The 22,201-nt window shown below is 45.8% G+C and overlaps 1 protein-coding gene across 5 annotated transcripts in view; it reads left to right on the plus strand.

Annotated features, from left to right (window-relative positions):
* The window catches only part of LOC106585523 (sodium bicarbonate cotransporter 3), an 86,975-nt gene extending 68,166 nt beyond the window's left edge, over positions 1-18,809 (plus strand). For 2 of the 5 annotated variants that reach the window (XM_045712858.1, XM_045712860.1), the window contains exons 14-25: positions 303-548; positions 1,735-1,840; positions 2,332-2,493; positions 2,660-2,773; positions 7,718-7,879; positions 11,077-11,328; positions 11,587-11,655; positions 11,996-12,169; positions 12,365-12,496; positions 12,581-12,663; positions 13,892-13,999; positions 14,857-18,809. In XM_045712858.1, coding sequence (XP_045568814.1) covers positions 303-548; positions 1,735-1,840; positions 2,332-2,493; positions 2,660-2,773; positions 7,718-7,879; positions 11,077-11,328; positions 11,587-11,655; positions 11,996-12,169; positions 12,365-12,496; positions 12,581-12,663; positions 13,892-13,999; positions 14,857-14,938 — 1,690 coding nt within the window. In that variant the 3' untranslated portion in view covers positions 14,939-18,809. The other 3 variants (XR_006764404.1, XM_045712859.1, XM_014171942.2) reach the window with 3 other exon arrangements.
* Positions 18,810-22,201: the final 3,392 nt, after the last annotated feature.

Below are 22,201 nucleotides of genomic sequence, written 5' to 3' on the forward strand. Positions count from 1 at the left end.
AGTGTATGTCCCTGTCCTGTCCCCCCCCCCCAGTCTGTAAATCCAGACCTTGTGTACCTGGTCAGGGTTCAAGTAGTGACCTGGTCTAGTATTGCTGAATGAGGCCAAAATGACTTTTCAGGATTAGGGTTGTCTTATTCAGTTTTAGGATTCCTACTTCTGTAAGTTTTTGAAATTATTTCTCCTTTTTGTGACATATCAGGGTTGTATAGGACCAATGCCAGTACTTTAAGTTGTCCATATAAGTTTAGTATTGTGTGTGTTGTCTCCCTAACCCTCTGTCCCCATCTCCCCTTGTCCAGTGACTACGACCTGTCCTACCTGTCCTTGAGGACCAGCATCGGCCTGTGGACGGCCTTTCTGTGCCTCGTCCTGGTTGCCACGGACGCCAGCTCCCTGGTCTGTTACATCACCCGCTTCACAGAGGAAGCCTTCGCAGCGCTCATCTGCATCATCTTCATCTACGAGGCCCTGGAGAAGCTGGTTCACCTGGGGGAACTCTACCCCATCAACATGAACAACAAGCTGGACAACCTCACCTTCTACATGTAAGAACGCTGAGCTACGACCTCACCTTCTACATGTAAGAACGCTGAGCTACGACCTCACCTTCTACATGTTAGAACGCTGAGCTACGACCTCACCTTCTACATGTTAGAACGCTGAGCTACGACCTCACCTTCTACATGTTAGAACGCTGAGCTACGACCTCACCTTCTACATGTTAGAACGCTGAGCTACGACCTCACCTTCTACATGTTAGAACGCTGAGCTACGACCTCACCTTCTACATGTTAGAACGCTGAGCTACGACCTCACCTTCTACATGTTAGAACGCTGAGCTACGACCTCACCTTCTACATGTTAGAACGCTGAGCTACGACCTCACCTTCTACATGTTAGAACGCTGAGCTACGACCTCACCTTCTACATGTTAGAACGCTGAGCTACGACCTCACCTTCTACATGTTAGAACGCTGAGCTACGACCTCACCTTCTACATGTTAGAACGCTGAGCTACGACCTCACCTTCTACATGTTAGAACGCTGAGCTACGACCTCACCTTCTACATGTAAGAACGCTGAGCTACGACCTCACCTTCTACATGTTAGAACGCTGAGCTACGACCTCACCTTCTACATGTTAGAACGCTGAGCTACGACCTCACCTTCTACATGTAAGAACGCTGAGCTACGACCTCACCTTCTACATAGTTCAAAGGAAGTGTACTCTGCACATCCAAACTACCTTAGGTGTTTTTGTTAGGTCAGTTGTGGCAGGTGGGAGAGTTAGGTCAGGTGTGGCAGGTGAGAGAGTTAGGTCAGTTGTAGGAGGTGGGCGAGTTAGGTCAGTTGTAGGAGGTGGGCGAGTTAGGTCAGTTGTGGCAGGTGGGCGAGTTAGGTCAGTTGTGGCAGGTGGGCGAGTTAGGTCAGTTGTGGCAGGTGGGCGAGTTAGGTCAGTTGTGGCAGGTGGGAGAGTTAGGTCAGTTGTGGGAGAGTTAGGTCAGTTGTGGGAGAGTTAGGTCAGTTGTGGGAGAGTTAGGTCAGTTGTGGGAGAGTTAGGTCAGTTGTGGGAGAGTTAGGTCAGTTGTGGGAGAGTTAGGTCAGTTGTGGGAGAGTTAGGTCAGTTGTGGGAGAGTTAGGTCAGTTGTGGGAGAGTTAGGTCAGTTGTGGGAGAGTTAGGTCAGTTGTAGTAGGTGAACGATGTCGGTTAATGTTCAGTCTCTGTCTCAGATGTCAATGTTCTCCGCCGGTTAACGCCACGCCTGAGATCCAGCAGGTCTGGAACCACAGCGGGGTCGCACCAGAATCCATATCTTGGACCCAACTGGATGTCAATGTAAGTTGTGTGTTTTTCTGTGTGTGTGTGTTTTTCTGTGTGTGTGTGTTTTTCTGTGTGTGTGTGTTTTTCTGTGTGTGTGTGTTTTTCTGTGTGTGTGTGTTTTTCTGTGTGTTTTTCTGTGTGTTTTTCTGTGTGTGTGTGTTTTTCTGTGTGTGTGTGTTTTTCTGTGTGTGTGTGTTTTTCCGTGTGTGTGTGTGTGTGTTTTTCCGTGTGTGTGTGTGTTTTTCCGTGTGTGTGTGTGTGTTTTTCCGTGTGTGTGTGTGTGTGTGTTTTTCCGTGTGTGTGTGTTTTTCCGTGTGTGTGTGTGTGTTTTCCGTTTGTCTGTTTGCGTGTGCGTGCTTATGGGGCGTCCATGGTACCTTCTTATTGTTGTAATCTGTCTCGTACTGTTTTTCCATTTCAATAGTATAATTATATTGATTTCATGCATGGACATACATTTTGATTTTGACAACCCTCAACTGTCCTTCCCCCGGTCTGTGTTGTAGGATTGTTCTAGGCTACGTGGGGAGTTTGTTGGGCCAGCTTGTGACCACCATGGTCCCTACATCCCTGACGTCCTCTTCTGGTCCGTCATCCTCTTCTTCACCACCTTCTTCCTCTCCTCCTTCCTCAAGCAGTTCAAGACCAAGCTCTACTTTCCCACCAAGGTTTGGCATTAGAGTAGGAGTGATGTGTCTGTCAGGGTTGTGTACTAGTGAGTTTAGGTCCTACCACTCTGCTCTCTCCCTTGGTTTGATCCTCTATACTTGAACTTTTACCTCTTTTCTTTTCAGCTGTGCACTCCTTCTCACTCTCTGTCCTTCTGTGTTCCAGGTACGGTCGACCATCAGTGACTTTGCAGTCTTCCTGACCATCATGATCATGGTCCTGGTGGACTACCTGGTGGGCATTCCCTCCCCCAAACTGAATGTGCCTGACCGCTTTCAGGTACAGATTGGTTTCAAACAGTTAACTCTGAATTTCGTTTAGTTTGGGCCTTTAAATTGTTTAACGTAAAAAAATAAATTAAAAAAAAGTCTAAATGATTATATCTGAATACATTATTATTATTGTGTTAAGTTACGCGACAAACAATGGACATTATGCGAGAATTGTAAAAAATCTATTTGACTAAATGTCAATAATGTGGTCATCAAAATACATATTAAATAATTTGAAAACATTAACGAGGCTATTGTTAACCTTGTCTAAAAATCACAATACTGAATGTGACATTACGGGGTATAAGTCCAAATGTAAGGCAAGTGCCATGCTAAGAACGTTCAAATCTGTGGGACAGACCTTTTTGTGAAACCCGTGGAATCCGTGTGTTCATATTTGCTCTTGGCGGAAGGTATTCCTCAACCAATCAGAGTACGATCGATGGGACTTTGTATTGCTAAGAAGTGTTGGAAAGTCCTGAGTGTTTCATGGTCATCAGATGTCTTTTCACTGAAATATCAGGTGAAACGTTTTTCCCTCGCTTCTGTCGTTCAGGTGTTTTCAGAGAAACGGAAAAAAACACAGCCTGTTACAAAGTAGAGCTTCATAGCTACGTTCATGGGTTGTCAGGGATTGGTCCAAATTCCCGTTTCGCCACCCCCATTTCCATGATGGGTGCTAGCTTGCTAGCTGTGTGGGAGTGAGAGGCAGTGCTGCTCTGCAGTGGCTGTAATGTGCCAGCGGCGAATTGGTCTTAAATTTGGGATAATTTGCTTAATGTAGCATTTTAATTGAATCTATTTGACTTGTATTTGAATTATCTCTGTGTTCTCCATCAGTCCTGAAAGTTCCTTAACAGTAGCTAGGTTTCCATCCAATTAGCGACATAAAACACATCTGCCTATTTTCCCAGCAGTGGTGTTTTCACAAAAGTGTCTGACGTAGTGCACACAAAATAAACTTTTTCACGTACTGAATAAAAAGTCTAAAGTTCAATGTATTTCCATCGCGTTGTCAACTCAACAAAAACTGTTGCGTAAAATAGCAAATGTTCTTAGTCTGGTCTTGGCACATGCGCTCCAGCCAACAGCTCTGATACAGTTTGGGAAGGCAAGTCTACAATTATAGATTCTGTATAAGAACAAGTTTTTATTTGCCAAGCGGCAGTCGAGCATTGACCCTCTTGTCGCCAGAATAAGACCCTCAATATTTATTGGAAAGGAGCATCAAGCTCATCACTGTGCACTTTCACTACCCTGTGAAGTTCATCATAACTTATTTAATCTGTAGCCTAATAAACTGCATGCTTTCCTGAGTTGTAGTGGGAGGATCACACACCATCTCATCGAGACTCCCAAGTTTACTTTGATATGATGGTTATTATATCAATATTTGTGTATAAAGGTGTTTCCACCACCATTACTTGCATAATCCATTTTAGACCCAAAAAGATTGCACCATGTCAAACGAACAGATTATCTATCAGCATTTATAAAATGGTACCGAAACGTCATGTTTCCATCGCAGCTGTCATGATAATTATTTTCAGACGTTGTCTTTACTGGCGTAAAACCTGTGGATGGAAACGTGGTTAATTTGACAAGCCAATTCTGAGATGGGGCAGTGCTATCCAGGTTCTCTTTATAACTGGAAGTTGACAAAATAAATGAGTTCATATTTTCCATACCCTGATCTCGTTCAATCAAATCCATTGATAATCAGGACATGGTTCTTTATCTCATCTATATAGGACATTCTTTATCTATTCAGAGTGTCAAGGTTCATTAGAGGCCCAACACAAATACATTAAACAAACTAGTCTGACCCAGATCAGCACAAAAACACTAACGGGCTCCTCCTGCCTGTTCTAGTTTAGTGAACTTGGCACATACACCTGACAGATTCTGTTGGCAATCTGATGTACAGTATCATAGTAGGGTGTTAGGGGACAAAGTGAAACGTTGGTTTCAGTGGTATACAGAACACTATTTCATGAGGATAGGACTGACCATTGCTGAGATATCTTATTTTCAAGTTATCGGAAAAGGTCAAAAATGTTGGACAGGTCAATGTTAATCCCTAGTCAATAATGGCACCAAACCACCTGTCTGGATTCTTAGATTCAACACGTTTTGTTCAATATCTCAGAGTATTATCAACCTACTATTTGAGACACTGGTTTACTGTGTGTGTTGTGACCTACCGGTTTACTGTGTGTGTTGTGACCTACCGGTTTACTGTGTGTGTTGTGACCTACCGGTTTACTGTGTGTGTTGTGACCTACCGGTTTACTGTGTGTGTTGTGACCTACCGGTTTACTGTGTGTGTTGTGACCTACCGGTCTACTGTGTGTGTTGTGACCTACCGGTTTACTGTGTGTGTTGTGACCTACCGGTTTACTGTGTGTGTTGTGACCTACCGGTTTACTGTGTGTGTTGTGACCTACCGGTTTACTGTGTGTGTTGTGACCTACCGGTTTACTGTGTGTGCTGTCACCTACCGGTTTACTGTGTGGGTTGTGACCTACTGGTTTACTGTGTGGGTTGTGACCTACTGGTTTACTGTGTGGGTTGTGACCTACTGGTTTACTGTGTGGGTTGTGACCTACTGGTTTACTGTGTGAGTTGTGGCCTACTGGTTTACTGTGTGTGCTGTCACCTACTGGTTTACTGTGTGTGCTGTCACCTACTGGTTTACTGTGTGTGCTGTCACCTACTGGTTTACTGTGTGTGCTGTCACCTACCGGTTTATTGTGTGTGTTGTGGCCTACTGGTTTACTGTGTGTGCTGTCACCTACCGGTTTACTGTGTGTGTTGTGGCCTACTGGTTTACTGTGTGTGCTGTCACCTACCGGTTTACTGTGTGTGTTGTGGCCTACTGGTTTACTGTGTGTGCTGTCACCTACCGGTTTACTGTGTGTGTTGTGGCCTACTGGTTTACTGTGTGTGTTGTGGCCTACTGGTTTACTGTGTGTGCTGTCGCCTACTGGTTTACTGTGTGTGCTGTCACCTACCGGTTTACTGTGTGTGCTGTCACCTACCGGTTTACTGTGTGTGTTGTGGCCTACTGGTTTACTGTGTGTGTTGTGGCCTACCGGTTTACTGTGTGTGCTGTCGCCTACTGGTTTACTGTGTGTGCTGTCACCTACCGGTTTACTGTGTGTGCTGTCATCTACCGGTTTACTGTGTGGGTTGTGACCTACCGGTTTACTGTGTGTGTTGTGACCTACCGGTTTACTGTGTGTGCTGTCACCTACTGGTTTACTGTGTGTGCTGTCACCTACCGGTTTACTGTGTGTGTTGTGGCCTACTGGTTTACTGTGTGTGCTGTCACCTACCGGTTTACTGTGTGTGCTGTGACCTACTGGTTTACTGTGTGTGCTGTGGCCTACTGGTTTACTGTGTGCTGTCACCTACCGGTTTACTGTGTGTGTTGTGGCCTACTGGTTTACTGTGTGGGTTGTGACCTACTGGTTTACTGTGTGGGTTGTGGCCTACTGGTTTACTGTGTGTGCTGTCACCTACTGGTTTACTGTGTGTGCTGTCACCTACTGGTTTACTGTGTGTGCTGTCACCTACTGGTTTACTGTGTGTGCTGTCACCTACCGGTTTACTGTGTGTGTTGTGGACTACTGGTTTACTGTGTGTGCTGTCACCTACCGGTTTACTGTGTGTGTTGTGGCCTACTGGTTTACTGTGTGTGCTGTCACCTACCGGTTTACTGTGTGTGTTGTGGCCTACCGGTTTACTGTGTGTGCTGTCGCCTACCGGTTTACTGTGTGTGTTGTGGCCTACCGGTTTACTGTGTGTGTTGTGGCCTACCGGTTTACTGTGTGTGTTGTGGCCTACCGGTTTACTGTGTGTGTTGTGGCCTACTGGTTTACTGTGTGTGCTGTCGCCTACCGGTTTACTGTGTGTGCTGTCGCCTACCGGTTTACTGTGTGTGCTGTCACCTACCGGTTTACTGTGTGTGCTGTCACCTACCGGTTTACTGTGTGTGCTGTGACCTACTGGTTTACTGTGTGTGCTGTCACCTACCGGTTTACTGTGTGTGCTGTCACCTACCGGTTTACTGTGTGTGCTGTCACCTACCGGTTTACTGTGTGTGTTGTGGCCTACTGGTTTACTGTGTGTGCTGTCACCTACCGGTTTACTGTGTGTGTTGTGGCCTACTGGTTTACTGTGTGTGCTGTCACCTACCGGTTTACTGTGTGTGTTGTGGCCTACTGGTTTACTGTGTGTGCTGTCACCTACCGGTTTACTGTGTGTGTTGTGGCCTACTGGTTTACTGTGTGTGTTGTGGCCTACTGGTTTACTGTGTGTGTTGTGGCCTACTGGTTTACTGTGTGTGTTGTGGCCTACTGGTTTACTGTGTGTGCTGTCGCCTACCGGTTTACTATGTGTGCTGTCACCTACCGGTTTACTGTGTGTGCTGTCACCTACCGGTTTACTGTGTGTGCTGTCACCTACTGGTTTACTGTGTGTGTTGTCACCTACCGGTTTACTGTGTGTGCTGTCACCTACCGGTTTACTGTGTGTGTTGTGGCCTACCGGTTTACTGTGTATGTTGTGGCCTACTGGTTTACTGTGTGTGTTGTGACCTACCGGTTTACTGTGTGTTGTGGCCTACTTGTTTACTGTGTTTGTGTTGTAGGCTACCGGTTTACTGTGTGTGTGTTGTGGCCTACCGGTTTACTGTGTGTGTGTTGTGGCCTACCGGTTTACTGTGTGTGTGTTGTGGCCTACCGGTTTACTGTGTGTGTGTTGTGGCCTACCGGTTTACTGTGTGTGTGTTGTGGCCTACTGGTTTACTGTGTGGGTTGTGGTTTACTGTGTGGGTTGTGGCCTACCGGTTTACTGTGTGGGTTGTGGTTTACTGTGTGTGTGTTGTGGCCTACTGGTTTACTGTGTGTGTTGTGACGTTCTTTCCTGACCGTGCCTGCTCCTCTAGCCCACGTCTGAGAACCGTGGCTGGCTGATCTCCCCGCTGGGGACCAACCCCTGGTGGACCATGCTGGCTGCAGCCATCCCTGCCCTGCTCTGCACCATCCTCATCTTCATGGACCAACAGATCACCGCTGTCATCATCAACAGGAAGGAGCACAAACTCAAGGTGAGAGACACACTGGAAGACTGATATCTAGAGAGAGAGGTTGTGACAGAGGAAGTCAGGCTGATATCTAGAGAGAGGTGGGTTGTGACAGAGGAAGACAGGATGCTATCTAGAGAGAGAGGTTGTGACATAGAGGAAGTCAGGCTGATATCTAGAGAGAGGTTGTGACATAGAGGAAGACAGGCTGATATCTAGAGAGAGAGGTTGTGACATAGAGGAAGACAGGCTGATATCTAGAGAGAGAGGTTGTGACATAGAGGAAGACAGGCTGATATCTAGAGAGAGAGGTTGTGACATAGAGGAAGACAGGCTGATATCTAGAGAGAGAGGGAGGTTGTGACATTGAGGAAGACAGGATGATATCTAGAGAGAGGGAGGTTGTGACATTGAGGAAGACAGGCTGATATCTAGAGAGAGAGAGGTTGTGACATAGAGGACGACAGGCTGATATCTAGAGAGAGAGAGGTTGTGACAGGCTGATATCTAGAGAGAGGTGGGTTGTGACATAGAGGAAGACAGGCTGATATCTAGAGAGAGAGGTTCTGACATAGAGGAAGACAGGCTGATATCTAGAGAGAGAGGGAGGTTGTGACATTGAGGAAGACAGGATGATATCTAGAGAGAGGGGGGTTGTGACATTGAGGAAGACAGGCTGATATCTAGAGAGAGGTGGGTTGTGACAGAGGAAGACAGGCTGATATCTAGAGAGAGGTGGGTTGTGACAGAGGAAGACAGGCTGATATCTAGAGAGAGGGGGGTTGTGACAGAGGAAGACAGGTTGATATCTAGAGAGAGGGGGGTTGTGACAGAGGAAGACAGGCTGATATCTAGAGAGAGGTGGGTTGTGACAGAGGAAGACAGGCTGATATCTAGAGAGAGGGGGGTTGTGACAGAGGAAGACAGGCTGATATCTAGAGAGAGGGGGGTTGTGACAGAGGAAGACAGGATGATATCTAGAGAGAGGGGGGTTGTGACAGAGGAAGACAGGCTGATATCTAGAGAGAGGGGGGTTGTGACAGAGGAAGACAGGCTGATATCTAGAGAGAGGTGGGTTGTGACAGAGGAAGACAGGATGCTATCTAGAGAGAGAGGTTGTGACATAGAGGAAGTCAGGCTGATATCTAGAGAGAGGTTGTGACATAGAGGAAGACAGGCTGATATCTAGAGAGAGAGGTTGTGACATAGAGGAAGACAGGCTGATATCTAGAGAGAGAGGTTGTGACATAGAGGAGGACAGGCTGATATCTAGAGAGAGAGGTTGTGACATAGAGGAAGACAGGCTGATATCTAGAGAGAGAGGGAGGTTGTGACATTGAGGAAGACAGGATGATATCTAGAGAGAGGGAGGTTGTGACATTGAGGAAGACAGGCTGATATCTAGAGAGAGAGAGGTTGTGACATAGAGGACGACAGGCTGATATCTAGAGAGAGAGAGGTTGTGACATAGAGGACGACAGGCTGATATCTAGAGAGAGAGAGGTTGTGACAGGCTGATATCTAGAGAGAGGTGGGTTGTGACATAGAGGAAGACAGGCTGATATCTAGAGAGAGAGGTTCTGACATAGAGGAAGACAGGCTGATATCTAGAGAGAGAGGGAGGTTGTGACATTGAGGAAGACAGGATGATATCTAGAGAGAGGGGGGTTGTGACATTGAGGAAGACAGGCTGATATCTAGAGAGAGGTGGGTTGTGACAGAGGAAGACAGGCTGATATCTAGAGAGAGGTGGGTTGTGACAGAGGAAGACAGGCTGATATCTAGAGAGAGGGGGGTTGTGACAGAGGAAGACAGGTTGATATCTAGAGAGAGGGGGGTTGTGACAGAGGAAGACAGGCTGATATCTAGAGAGAGGTGGGTTGTGACAGAGGAAGACAGGCTGATATCTAGAGAGAGGGGGGTTGTGACAGAGGAAGACAGGCTGATATCTAGAGAGAGGGGGGTTGTGACAGAGGAAGACAGGATGATATCTAGAGAGAGGGGGGTTGTGACAGAGGAAGACAGGCTGATATCTAGAGAGAGGGGGGTTGTGACAGAGGAAGACAGGCTGATATCTAGAGAGAGGTGGGTTGTGACAGAGGAAGACAGGATGATATCTAGAGAGAGAGGTTGTGACAAAGAAGAAAAGCACTTGCATATTGTGTAGCAATACTAGACCAGGTCACTACTTGAACCCTGACCAGGTACACAAGGTCTGGATTTCCAGACTGGGGGGGACATCTACTATTTACCTTACATAACTACAGAACAACTGTAATAGGTTTATACAAATCTATGATTTGCTTGCAATGTGTGCGTGTGCCTTTCCAGAGAGTTGGAGCTTGGAGGTACTAGTATCATGGACATCTCCTTTGTTCTGTTATATCCTGGTTGGCCTCTCTCCTGACTGTGTCCCCTTCCCTGGTTGGCCTCTCTCCTGACTGTCTCCCCTTCCCTGGTTGGCCTCTCTCCTGACTGTCTCCCCTTCCCTGGTTGGCCTCTCTCCTGACTGTCTCCCCTTCCCTGGTTGGCCTCTCTCCTGACTGTCTCCCCTTCCCTGGTTGGCCTCTCTCCTGACTGTCTCCCCTTCCCTGGTTGGCCTCTCTCCTGACTGTCTCCCCTTCCCTGGTTGGCCTCTCTCCTGACTGTCACCCCCTCCCTGGTTGGCCTCTCTCCTGACTGTCACCCCCTCCCTGGTTGGCCTCTCTCCTGACTGTCTCCCCTTCCCTGGTTGGCCTCTCTCCTGACTGTCTCCCCCTCCCTGGTTGGCCTCTCTCCTGACTGACTGTCACCCCCTCCCTGGTTGGCCTCTCTCCTGACTGCTGTCACCCCTTCCCTGGTTGGCCTCTCTCCTGACTGACTCTCACCCCCTCCCTGGTTGGCCTCTCTCCTGACTGACTCTCACCCCCTCCCTGGTTGGCCTCTCTCCTGACTGACTCTCACCCCCCTCCCTGGTTGGCCTCTCTCCTGACTGACTCTCACCCCCTCCCTGGTTGGCCTCTCTCCTGACTGACTCTCACCCCCCTCCCTGGTTGGCCTCTCTCCTGACTGACTCTCACCCCCTCCCTGGTTGGCCTCTCTCCTGACTCTCACCCCCTCCCTGGTTGGCCTCTCTCCTGACTGACTCTCACCCCCTCCCTGGTTGGCCTCTCTCCTGACTGACTCTCACCCCCTCCCTGGTTGGCCTCTCTCCTGACGGACTGTCTCACCCCCCCCATCAGAAAGGCTGTGGCTACCACCTGGATCTTCTGGTGGTGTCTGTGATGCTGGGGGTGTGCTCCATCATGGGCCTGCCCTGGTTCGTAGCAGCCACCGTGCTCTCCATCTCCCACGTCAACAGTCTGAAGCTGGAGTCAGAGTGCTCGGCCCCCGGGGAACAGCCCAAGTTCCTGGGGATCAGAGAGCAGAGGGTCACCAGCTTCATGATCTTCATCCTCATGGGCTGCTCTGTCTTCATGACCTCGGTGCTCAAGGTGAGATGAGACTCTGTTATAGACTGGTAGGATGTTCCAAATCAACAAGAGACGCTCTTATAGGATCGCAGGCTGGTGCCCAATTTCTTGATCAGATCCTCAACATCCTTTCACTGTTTTGGAACATCACTTCTTTTTGATACCAGAGTGATGAGGAAAGGGAACACCCCAGTGGTTTGTGGGTAAAGAAATGAGAAAAGGGTGAGGACGATGATTAAATGACTAAAGTACCTTCTGTCCCCTGTGTTGTTATTCTAGTTCATCCCTATGCCAGTCCTCTACGGGGTGTTTCTCTACATGGGTGTGTCCTCACTCAAAGGCATCCAGGTCAGTCTGTGTGGTGTGTTATGTCATGTGATCAGTGAGGTAGGTTTACACTGCAGTGTTGCCCCCCCCCCCCCACACACACACACACACACACACACACACACACACACACACGCTCAACGGTACATCTGAACCACAGGAGGTTTGTGGCACCTAATTAAAGAGAACAGACTAGTGGTAATGGCTGGAGCGGAATAAGTGGAATGGTATCAAACACATGTTTTCCAGGTGTTTCATGCAATTCCATTTGCTCAGTTTCAGACGTTATTATGAGCCGTTCTCCCCTCAGCAGCCTCCTGTGGTCTGAACATGGTTGTGTTGTGGTTGTCCTCTCCTGTAGTTCTTTGACCGTATCAAGCTGTTCTGCATGCCAGCCAAGCACCAGCCGGACCTGATCTACCTGCGCTACGTTCCCCTGTGGAAGGTCCATGTGTTCACCCTGGTGCAGCTCACCTGCCTGGTGCTGCTGTGGGTCATCAAGGCATCCGCCGCCGCCGTCGTCTTCCCCATGATGGTAAGAATACGGATATGCTGTTAGTATGGCGCTAGAAATACACTTCACAGGCAATTTCATACAGAAACAGAAGTATGAACTGAAGACAGAGAATACGTCAAGCAAAGAGATGGCACAGAATTGGATTGTCAGGATGATGCCATTTTAATGAAGAGCTAAAAGTACAAGTCAGTGATTTTGTTTTGGTGTCTCTAGGTGTTGGCCCTGGTGTTCATACGGAAGCTGCTGGACCTATGTTTCACCAACAGGGAGCTGAGCTGGCTGGACGACCTGATGCCTGAGAGCAAGAAGAAGAAGGAGGACGACAAGAAGAAGAAAGCCAAGGAGGTGCGCGTCCAACTGTTCTCACAGACTACTGCAGAGAGCTGTGACAGTCCCACTGACACTTTCCCTCTGTTTCCATGGTTACAGGAGGCCCAGCGCATGCTGGAAGTGGAAGAGGGCATAGCACACCCCTACGACGGGCCGGGCATCCTCAAGACCCTCAAAGTCAGGTTAGTGGTTGGGGACAATTTTGATGCAGTATATCAATGTCCATTATACTTGGAGGAAGTCACGGCCCATTCACCATAGCCCGTCAGTGCTGTTCCTCGCGGGTTCTGTAATGCATTGTGAAGTACTTTGGAGAACTATGGACTAGTATATTCATGTTACAGGGAAGAGTAACCCCTTTTGAAGCACTGACCCGTCTCTCCCAAAGCAGGTGTGACAGCAGTGTTGAGTTGGACATGCCACACGATGCAGAGGAGAGAGCAGGGGTTGGTCTCTCAGTCTCAGGCCTGCTCTAGTCTCACCATGCACCCCTCATACAGCTGCTCTCCCACCTGGTTGATTAGCTGCCCTGACCTCCTCGGACCGGTTTCATTCCACACCGCTGTTTCCTCCCCTCTGAAGGGCCTATGGAAGTGGACAGCCTTGTGGAATGAAATACAGCCCTCGTGTTTGATTTGTTGTTGAACATGACCCCCCCCCCCCGACCCTCAGCCCCATAACAACCAGAAAAACAACCAATCACAGACTGTCCTTGCAATCAAGCGACTATTTCATCCAACTATTATATTTGAAGTAATACTAAATAGCTCATTTCCCTTAGTATTGCAATTTAGAATGACTGACTATGATAGTTTTCTAAGGGTCCTCTGTAATACTGTATGTTGACTGCTGCCAATCAAAGATCATTTGAGTTTGTTTCAGAAATGAGACCTTGAAAATGTGTGTTTGTGTACGCCAGCTGAGTGTGTTGTGGTGTGTGTTTGTGTACGCCAGCTGAGTGTGTTGTGGTGTGTGTTTGTGTACGCCAGCTGAGTGTGTTGTGGTGTGTGTTTGTGTACGCCAGCTGAGTGTGTTGTGGGGTGTGTTTGTGTACGCCAGCTGAGTGTGTTGTGGGGTGTGTTTGTGTACGCCAGCTGAGTGTGTTGTGGTGTGTGTTTGTGTACGCCAGCTGAGTGTGTTGTGGTGTGTGTTTGTGTACGCCAGCTGAGTGGGTTGTGGTGTGTGTTTGTGTACGCCAGCTGAGTGGGTTGTGGTGTGTGTTTGTGTACGCCAGCTGAGTGGGTTGTGGTGTGTGTTTGTGTACGCCAGCTGAGTGGGTTGTGGTGTGTGTTTGTGTACGCCAGCTGAGTGGGTTGTGGTGTGTGTTTGTGTACGCCAGCTGAGTGGGTTGTGGTGTGTGTTTGTGTACGCCAGCTGAGTGGGTTGTGGTGTGTGTTTGTTCCCCTGCAGTTTGGACCCCTCTATGGTAAACATTTCTGATGAAATGGCCAAAACCACCAATTGGAAGTCTGTCTCCATGAACTCTGACAGTGCCAAAGCTCTGAAACATAGTGGCAGGTAGCTATAACTCCTCCTCAGTATGATTCAGGTGTTCATCCTTCCTCTTCCTGTCTGGCTGCTGGGGCCAAACCCAGAAACATGCTCCCATCCCTCTCAGAAAATCACACCCTGATAATCATTTTGACTAAATATTTAAATAAAAATAAAAAAACTTTTCTATTTAAATATTTTGAAAATGAATTTTGAAACTATTTAAAAATGTACATTAATTTCATGCATGTCAATATGTGTCTCAATCACATGCTTTTAAGTGTGGGGGAATATTGATGAATCCTTGTATAAGGCTATTATTGCTTACTCTCAAGATTGAGGGCCAGAGAAGGCAGCAAGTGTTCCCTTTTGGAATCCAGCCTCGTGTTCTATGCCTCCACCCTATTGTCTTATATAGTCCAGAAGTTGAACCCATACCTTTTTGTGCTTGACAGTATATGACTTTGAATAACCTTTCAATGAACTAAGAGTGTAAAGGCTAATTATAACACTCCCACCCACAATAGAGATACTATGAAGCACCAACTTGCAAATCAATAGTACTGGATGTATGACAAATATCTTAGAACTGCCAATATTTTCAAAGAAACCAAAGATAAGAGCATTTGGGTCCACCTGGGGTATGTTCAGCCTTCCAATGTTGCATTTTGCAACATTGCACGTTGTGTGAAAGGGGTGGTGAGTGGGTTCATACTCACTGTATTGGGTTGTCATTTGTTGAATGAGTTTGGAGGATTTATCTTACTGAAATTCAAGTTTAATTCATTAATTGTAAACAGCTATATTTAGATATAGTTATCATTTTTCAATGAATGAATGAACTGACGTTCGGTGGTGATGATGGTGTTATTCTCTGTTCCCAGCCAGGCGAAGGTGTCCTGTGTGAAGATAAACTTGGAGAATGACCAGGGGGAGAAGTATGGGGATGCTGAGACCTCCTTATGAAGGAGGGACGGGAGGAGCAGGGAGAGTGCCACGTCAGCCCCTAGCCCACCAGGTGGCGTTGTCCTCCCACACAGCAGGGGGCAGTGTCCTTCATGGCCCTGTCCATTGACCTAACAGCTGCTACCATACCAATGCCAAGGGGCACACAGACACAACCAGCGCTACTTACCCATGTTTCTTTAGTTCTAATTGGGAAATTGGTATTTTAATTTTATCATCGTTTTAAGGTGAAAAAACATTGGCTTTAGATTCAGGTGTGCCTTTTTTAAGGAACCACTTGGTCTTCTTGGAATGACTTTAATCAGGCTTTTTACCAACATATCCATAGTCTCTGTGATATGGTGTACAGTCTGTCCTCGTAACACTTACTTCAAGGGCAATGCATTATGGATGCATGTAGTGGCCTCTATCGCCCTTAGTGCATTATATTAGAAGAGTTGCTGTAAGCATTTCAAACTTGTCAAGACTGTCCCCAGGTGGTTCATAGGAAGCAGTAGGCCTAACAGCAGTCTAAGCAACCCGGGTGGCTTGACCACAACAACAGCTACTACTCACAGCACGCTATCTGGCTCACTCTGAACAATAGACACTTTCTGCTTGAGAAAGCAGGGGATGCTCAACAAAAGGTCCAAATACATTTAGTGTGTGTGTGTGTGTGTGTGTGTGTGTGTGTGTGTGTGTGTGTGTGTGTGTGTGTGTGTGTGTGTGTGTGTGTGTGTGTGTGTGTGTGTGTGTGTGTGTGTGTGTGTGTGTGTGTGTGTGTGTGTGTGTGTACACAAGTGTAAGGAACATAAGAGCAGCTTAAGATGGCTTTTCACAATATCAGAGTCATGTGTACGATGTGCTGTTGATTCAGATTATCAGTCACAGAAGGTTGAAAGGCTGAAGATGTTCTGTCAAAGTGAACATGACAGACCACAGCATAGCCCATAGTTTGCAGAATATTTCTTTAATTAATTGGCAAACATCTCTTACTAATCTTAAACAATCCCAAATTGGAAACGGACTATAATAAGATGAAGTTTCAAAAACAAAATGTTCTCGATTGAGCGGTCTTATTATTTTGGAGTAATGGTGAGGGTATTGCCTGCCTGCCGTGTCCATGTCCATACATACATAATGGTGGACTTGAAAGGAAGAAAATATGTATAGAGTAAGTCTATAGAGGTTTCTAAAAGTGATGCCTTCTTCAGGGCAGGTTTAAAGCTGTTCAATAGTGTGACTGTACATGGCTGTGGTAGCCTGGGTTTAATCTAGTGTAGTGGAAGCCTTACCAGAGCTGTAGCCTCCCCTTGGTTATGATGACGAGGGGAAACCCACTTTTATCCATTTAAACGCTTTACATCCAATGGAATATTTTCTGTTATGGGGTATATATTTTAGATTGTCTATATAGATATAGATAATAACAATTATTTGTTATTATCTATATCGTTACAAAATGTAATGCACTTAATTTATTTTGAATTGGTCAACATTGCAGAGTTTGGGAGGGGGCAGGAGGAGGGGCAGGGTCATTGTTTGTTGCTGGCCGGTAATTGTTCTTTATATCTGTGCACTTTAGATACGCCTGCCGCACAACGAGAGGGGTGGGCAGGCTATATGTACCTTTTTATATACATGTATCTATTTAGATCAGTCTCAGGAACCAATGGGCTCAATGAGGCCCTTGTCTCTCTCTCACCTTCTCTCTGTCAGTCTCTCTCACCTTCTCTCTGTCACTCTCTTTCTTTCTCCCTGGCACTCTCTTTCTGTGTCTGTTGTGTCTGTTGTCTCTCTCTCTCTCCCTCTCTCTGTCAGTCTCTCTCTTTCTCCCTGGCACTCTCTTTCTGTGTCTGTTGTGTCTGTTGTCTCTCTCTCTCTCCCTCTCTCTGTCAGTCTCTCTCTTTCTCCCTGGCACTCTCTTTCTGTGTCTGTTGTGTCTGTTGTCTCTCTCTCTCTCCCTCTCTCTGTCAGTCTCTCTCTTTCTCCCTGGCACTCTCTTTCTGTATCTGTTGTGTCTGTTGTCTCTCTCTCTCTCCCTCTCTCTGTCAGTCTCTCTCTTTCTCCCTGGCACTCTCTTTCTGTATCTGTTGTCTCTTTCTCGGCCTCTCCCTCTGTGTTGTCTCTCTCTCCCTTTCTCTCTCTGTTATCTCTCACTTTCACTCTGTTGCTCTCTCGCTCACTGTCAATCCTGACTCTCTCATTGTCAATCCACTAGTGTTGCTAGAAGATGTTGCTGTGTGTTTCTCTGCCCCTCCCTTTCAGCTGTAAACCCCTTTTTCCTATTTGACACTGGACAACACTGTGATAGGTGGGTTTCTCTGTGCTCTTCTTTTATTGGCTATTCTGTTGTAGGCTGTTTTGTAAAAAAAAATAAAAAAATAAAAATAGGTCATTTTGTCCCGTGGATTTAGTGTTAATGAATAGTAATACTTTTGGTTGATTATCCAATATGTTTACTGTTACAGGAGTCCTACTGGGAAAGGCATCAGTCTGCTGTTCATGGCTCTGTGATTGAGTTGAATTCATCAGTTTGAATTATGTGATTGAGTTAGTTTTATTTAAATCTATAGTATTATACAAATATGGAATGAAGGTTATGAAACATTGGGTGTAAGTCGTACGGGGGGCAAGAATTTGTTTTGACATCAATAAAGAGGAGACTCCTCAAGTTCAATAACTGACTGACCGCTTCCATCTGAACACCTTGATGAAAACAAAAAGTCATTTCAAGAAAAAGTGCATCTGTTTTAACAGCTGTTTTGCCCTCTGGGTCAATTATGGGCCCCATATGTATGAATGTTGGAAATTGACGTACGTTCTTGTTCCTTCTGACTTTGTGCTTACCAGTGGTGTAAAGTACTGAAGTAAAAATACTTTTAAATATTACTTAAGTCATTTTTTGGGGTATCTGTACTTTTCTTTCCTAGTTATATTTTTTACAACTTTTACTTCACTACATTCCTAAAGAAAATAAGGTACTTTTCACTCCATACATTTTCCCTGACACCCAAAAGTACTTGTTACATTTTGAATGCTTAGCAGGACAGAAAAGGGTTAAATTCATACACTTATCAAGAGAACATCCCTACTGCCTCTGATCTGGCAGACTCACTAAACACATTCTTAATTTGTAAATGATGTCTGAGTGTTGGAGTGTGCCCTGGCTATCCGTAAATTTAAAAAACAAGAATTGTACCGTCTGGTTTGCTTAATATAAGGAATTTTAAATTAGTCTTACTTTTGCTTTGATACGTAAGTATATTTTAGCAATTACATTTACTTTTGATACTTAAGTACATTTTAAAACCAAAATTTTTACTTACTCAAGTAGTATTTTACTGGGTGACTTTTACTTGAGTCATTTTCTATTAAGGTAACTTTACTTTTACTCAAGTATGACATTTGGGTACTTTTTCCCATCACTGGCGCTGCCTTGGTGTGCATTATCTCTTGGTAGTTGAGTACTTAAGCAGGCTGGGACTAGGAAACGTGGTCTACTGGGGAGCTTGTTAAGAGCAGTCCAAGGTGCCTTTTTCTCAGTATCTTCCCTACGCTGTTCAACAATAGAACACAGAATAAATTGTCATAGTACTGCTATGTGAAACTCCGAAACCAGTGACGATCACTGAGGACAGGCGATCTTTCAGCACCGTGTGACTAGACATTTCAGTCCCCTATAAAGTGGGGGCCTGAAATGTTGCCATTAGGTTTGATATCAGTGAAGTTTTTAATGAATTGTTCTTAAACTGTACAATGAATGGTATCTGTACTATTCTTATGAGGTTGGTATGGCGGGAACCGAGGGATAACGTAAATGAACGATTTGAATTTTTTTGTAATGGAAATGAAGTTGTTGAAGGAAAGCAATAAAGGTTACTACATTGTAGCTGTATTGGTTGGCCTCAATCTTTGACAAGTTGTTGTAGCAACATTGCTTGGTGATGAACAGAAGTAGTATTGTATCACTGATCTGCTAGTACACTAAAATGCATACAAAACATACAGCTCACACTACAGACAGTCACTATTTTGATTTAAAGGGGCAATCTGCCATTGCTTTATACATTTTTAGACTATTTAAAATAATATCCATTGAGTCTTGACGAATATACAGTGCATTCAGAAAGTATTCAGACCCCTTGCCTTTTTCCACATTTTGTAACATTACAGCCTTATTCTAAAATTGATTAAATAGTTTTTTCCCTCATCAATCTACACACAATGCCCCATAATGACAATGCAAAAAACAGGTTTAGAAATGTTTGCAAATGTATTACCAATAAAAATTAAAATAAATCACATTTTACAAAAGTATCCAGACCCTTGACTCAGTACTTTGTTGAAGCACCTTTGGCAGCGATTACAGCCTCGAGTCTTCTTGGCTATGATGCTACAAGCTTGGCACACCTGTATTTGGGGAGTTTCTCCCATTCTTCTCAAGCTCTGTCAAGTTGGATGAGGAGCATTGCTGCACAGCTATTTTCAGGTCTCCAGAGATGTTCGATCGGGTTCAAATCCAGACTCTGGCTGGGCCACTCAAGGACCTTGAGACTTGTCCCAAAACCACTCTTGTCCCGAAGCCAGTTCACTACAGGAAAAGGAGGACCGAGCACGCCCCCATTCTCATCGACGGGGCTGTAGTGGAGCAGGTTGAGAGCTTCAAGTTCCTTGGTGTCCACATCAACAACAAACTAGAATGGTCCAAACACACCAAGACAGTCGTGAAGAGGGCACGACAAAGCCTATTCCCCCTCAGGAAACTAAAAAGATTTGGCATGGGTCCTTCTACAGCTGCAACATCGAGAGCATCCTGACTGGTTGCATCACTGCCTGGTACGTCAATTGCTCGGCCTCTGACTGTAAGGCAATTCAGAGGGTAGTGTGTACGGCCCAGTACATCACTGGGGCTAAGCTGCCTGCCATCCAGGACCTCTACACCAGGCAGTGTCAGAGGAAGGCCCTAAAAAATGTCAAAGACCCCAGCCACCCCAGTCATAGACTGTTCTCTCTATTACCGCATGGTAAGCGGTACCGGAGTGCCAAGTCTAGGACAAAAAGGCTTCTCAACAGTTTCTACCCCCAAGCCATAAGACTCCTGAGCAGGTAATCAAATGACTACCCGGACTATTTGCATTGTGTGCCCCCCCCAACCCCTCTTTACGCTGCTGCTACTCTCTGTTTATCATATATGCATAGTCACTTTAACTATACATTCATGTACATACTACCTCAATTGGGCCGACCAACCAGTGCTCCCGCACATTGGCTAACCGGGCTGTCTGCATTGTGTCCCGCCACCTGCCAACCCCTCTTTTACACTACTGCTACTCTCTCTTCATCATATATGCATAGTCACTTTAACCATATCTACATGTACATACTACCTCAATCAGCCTGACTAACCGGTGTCTGTATGAAGCCTCGCTACTTTTATAGCCTTGCCACTGTATATAGCCTGTCTATTTACTGTTGTTTTATTTCTTTACTTACCTATTGTTCACCTAATACCTTTTTTGCACTATTGGTTAGAGCCTGTAAGTAAGCATTTCACTGTAAGGTCTACACCTGTTGTATTCGGTGCACGTGACAAATAAACTTTGATTTGATTTGCGTTGTCTTGGCTGTGTGCCAAGGGTCGTTGTCCTGTTGGAAGGTGAACCTTCACCCCAGTCTGAGGTCCTGAGCGCTCTGGAGCAGGTTTTCATCAAGGATTTCTCTGTACTTTGGTCTGTTCATCTTTCCCTCAATTGTGACTAGTCTCTCAGTCCCTCCTGCTGAAAAGCATCCCCACAGCATGATGCTGCCACCACCATGCTTCACTGTAAGGATTGGTATTGGCCAGGTGATGAGCGGTGCCTGGTTTCCTCCAGACGTGACACTTCATTAGACCAGAGAATCTTGTTTCTCATAGTCGGACTCCTTTAGTTGTCTTTTGGCAAACTCCAAGCGGACTGTCATGCCTTTTACTGAGGAGTGTCTTCTGTCTGGCCACTCTACCTTAAACGCCTGATTTGTGGAGTGCTGCAGAAATGGTTGTCCTTCTGGAAGGTTCTCCCATCTCCACAGAGGAGCTCTATCAGAGTCACCATCGGGTTCTTGGTCACCTCCCTGAACAAGGCCCTTCTCCCCTGATTGCTCAGTTTGGTCTGGCGGCCAGCTCTAGGAAGAGTATTGGTGGTTCCAAACTTCTTCCATTTAAGAATGATGGAGGCCACTGTGTTCTTGGGGACCTGCAATGCTGCAGAAATGCTTTGGTACCCTTCGCCAGATCTGTGCATCGACACAATCCTGTCTCAAAGCTCACAATTCCTTCGACCTCATGGCTTGGTTTTTGCTCTGACATGCACTGTCAACTGTGGGACATTTATATAGACGTGTGTGTGTGCCTTTCCAAATCATGTCCAATTCATTGAATTTACAGTACCACAGGTGGATTCCAAGTTGTAGAAACATCTAAAGGATGATTCATGGAAACAGGATGCACCTGAGCTCAAATTTGAGTCTCATAGCAAAGTGTCTAAATACTTACGTAAATAAGGTATTTGTTTTTTATTTTTAATACATTTGCAAAAATGTCTAGAAAACTGTTATCGCTTTGTCATTATGGATTAAAACATTGAATCAATTTTAGAATAAGTCTAACAAAATGTGAAAAAGTTCAGGGATCTGAATGCACTCTAACTTATAAATGCCTCAGAACAATACGAGGTCAAACCATGACGTCAGAAAGTTGGCGCGCTAGAAAGAGGCCCTAGTTCCCGAGTTGGAATTCCGAGTTGGATGACCTTTCAAATCGATATTTCCCCGTCGGAGCTCATTCTTTCCCAGAGTTCCCTGTTGTTTTGAATGTGGCATTCATCATTTTATTATTTTAAATGTTTTACTTTTAAATATATCCATTGAGTCTTGAAGAATATAACGTATAAATACTTTGAGCTTAGTTCAGTTGATGTTCCCCATCAGAACCCGAAAGCTTGTTTTATTCCTTAGTAAACAATATAAATGTAACCATGTTATAGCCTCAAAACATGGTAAAACTATTATTTTGATGTCATGGATGGTCAGTACTGGTATCATTGCTCTCTCCATGAATTTGAGTGGTAACATTTATCCAGCCCCACCCCTCAGTGGCAGGTGTCCGCTTTGTTATTGTTGGAGCTGCAGATTGCCACTTTAAAATGAAGCAGCAGTCGGTGTTGAGTCCCTCTATTCTAGTGACTACATCTGGTCCCCTTATCAATACCAAATAGGCTTCTCTGCACAGACTCAGATTTAAGT

This window comes from Salmo salar, chromosome ssa02 (genome assembly GCF_905237065.1).
Source record: "Salmo salar chromosome ssa02, Ssal_v3.1, whole genome shotgun sequence".
Taxonomy (NCBI): domain Eukaryota; kingdom Metazoa; phylum Chordata; class Actinopteri; order Salmoniformes; family Salmonidae; genus Salmo; species Salmo salar.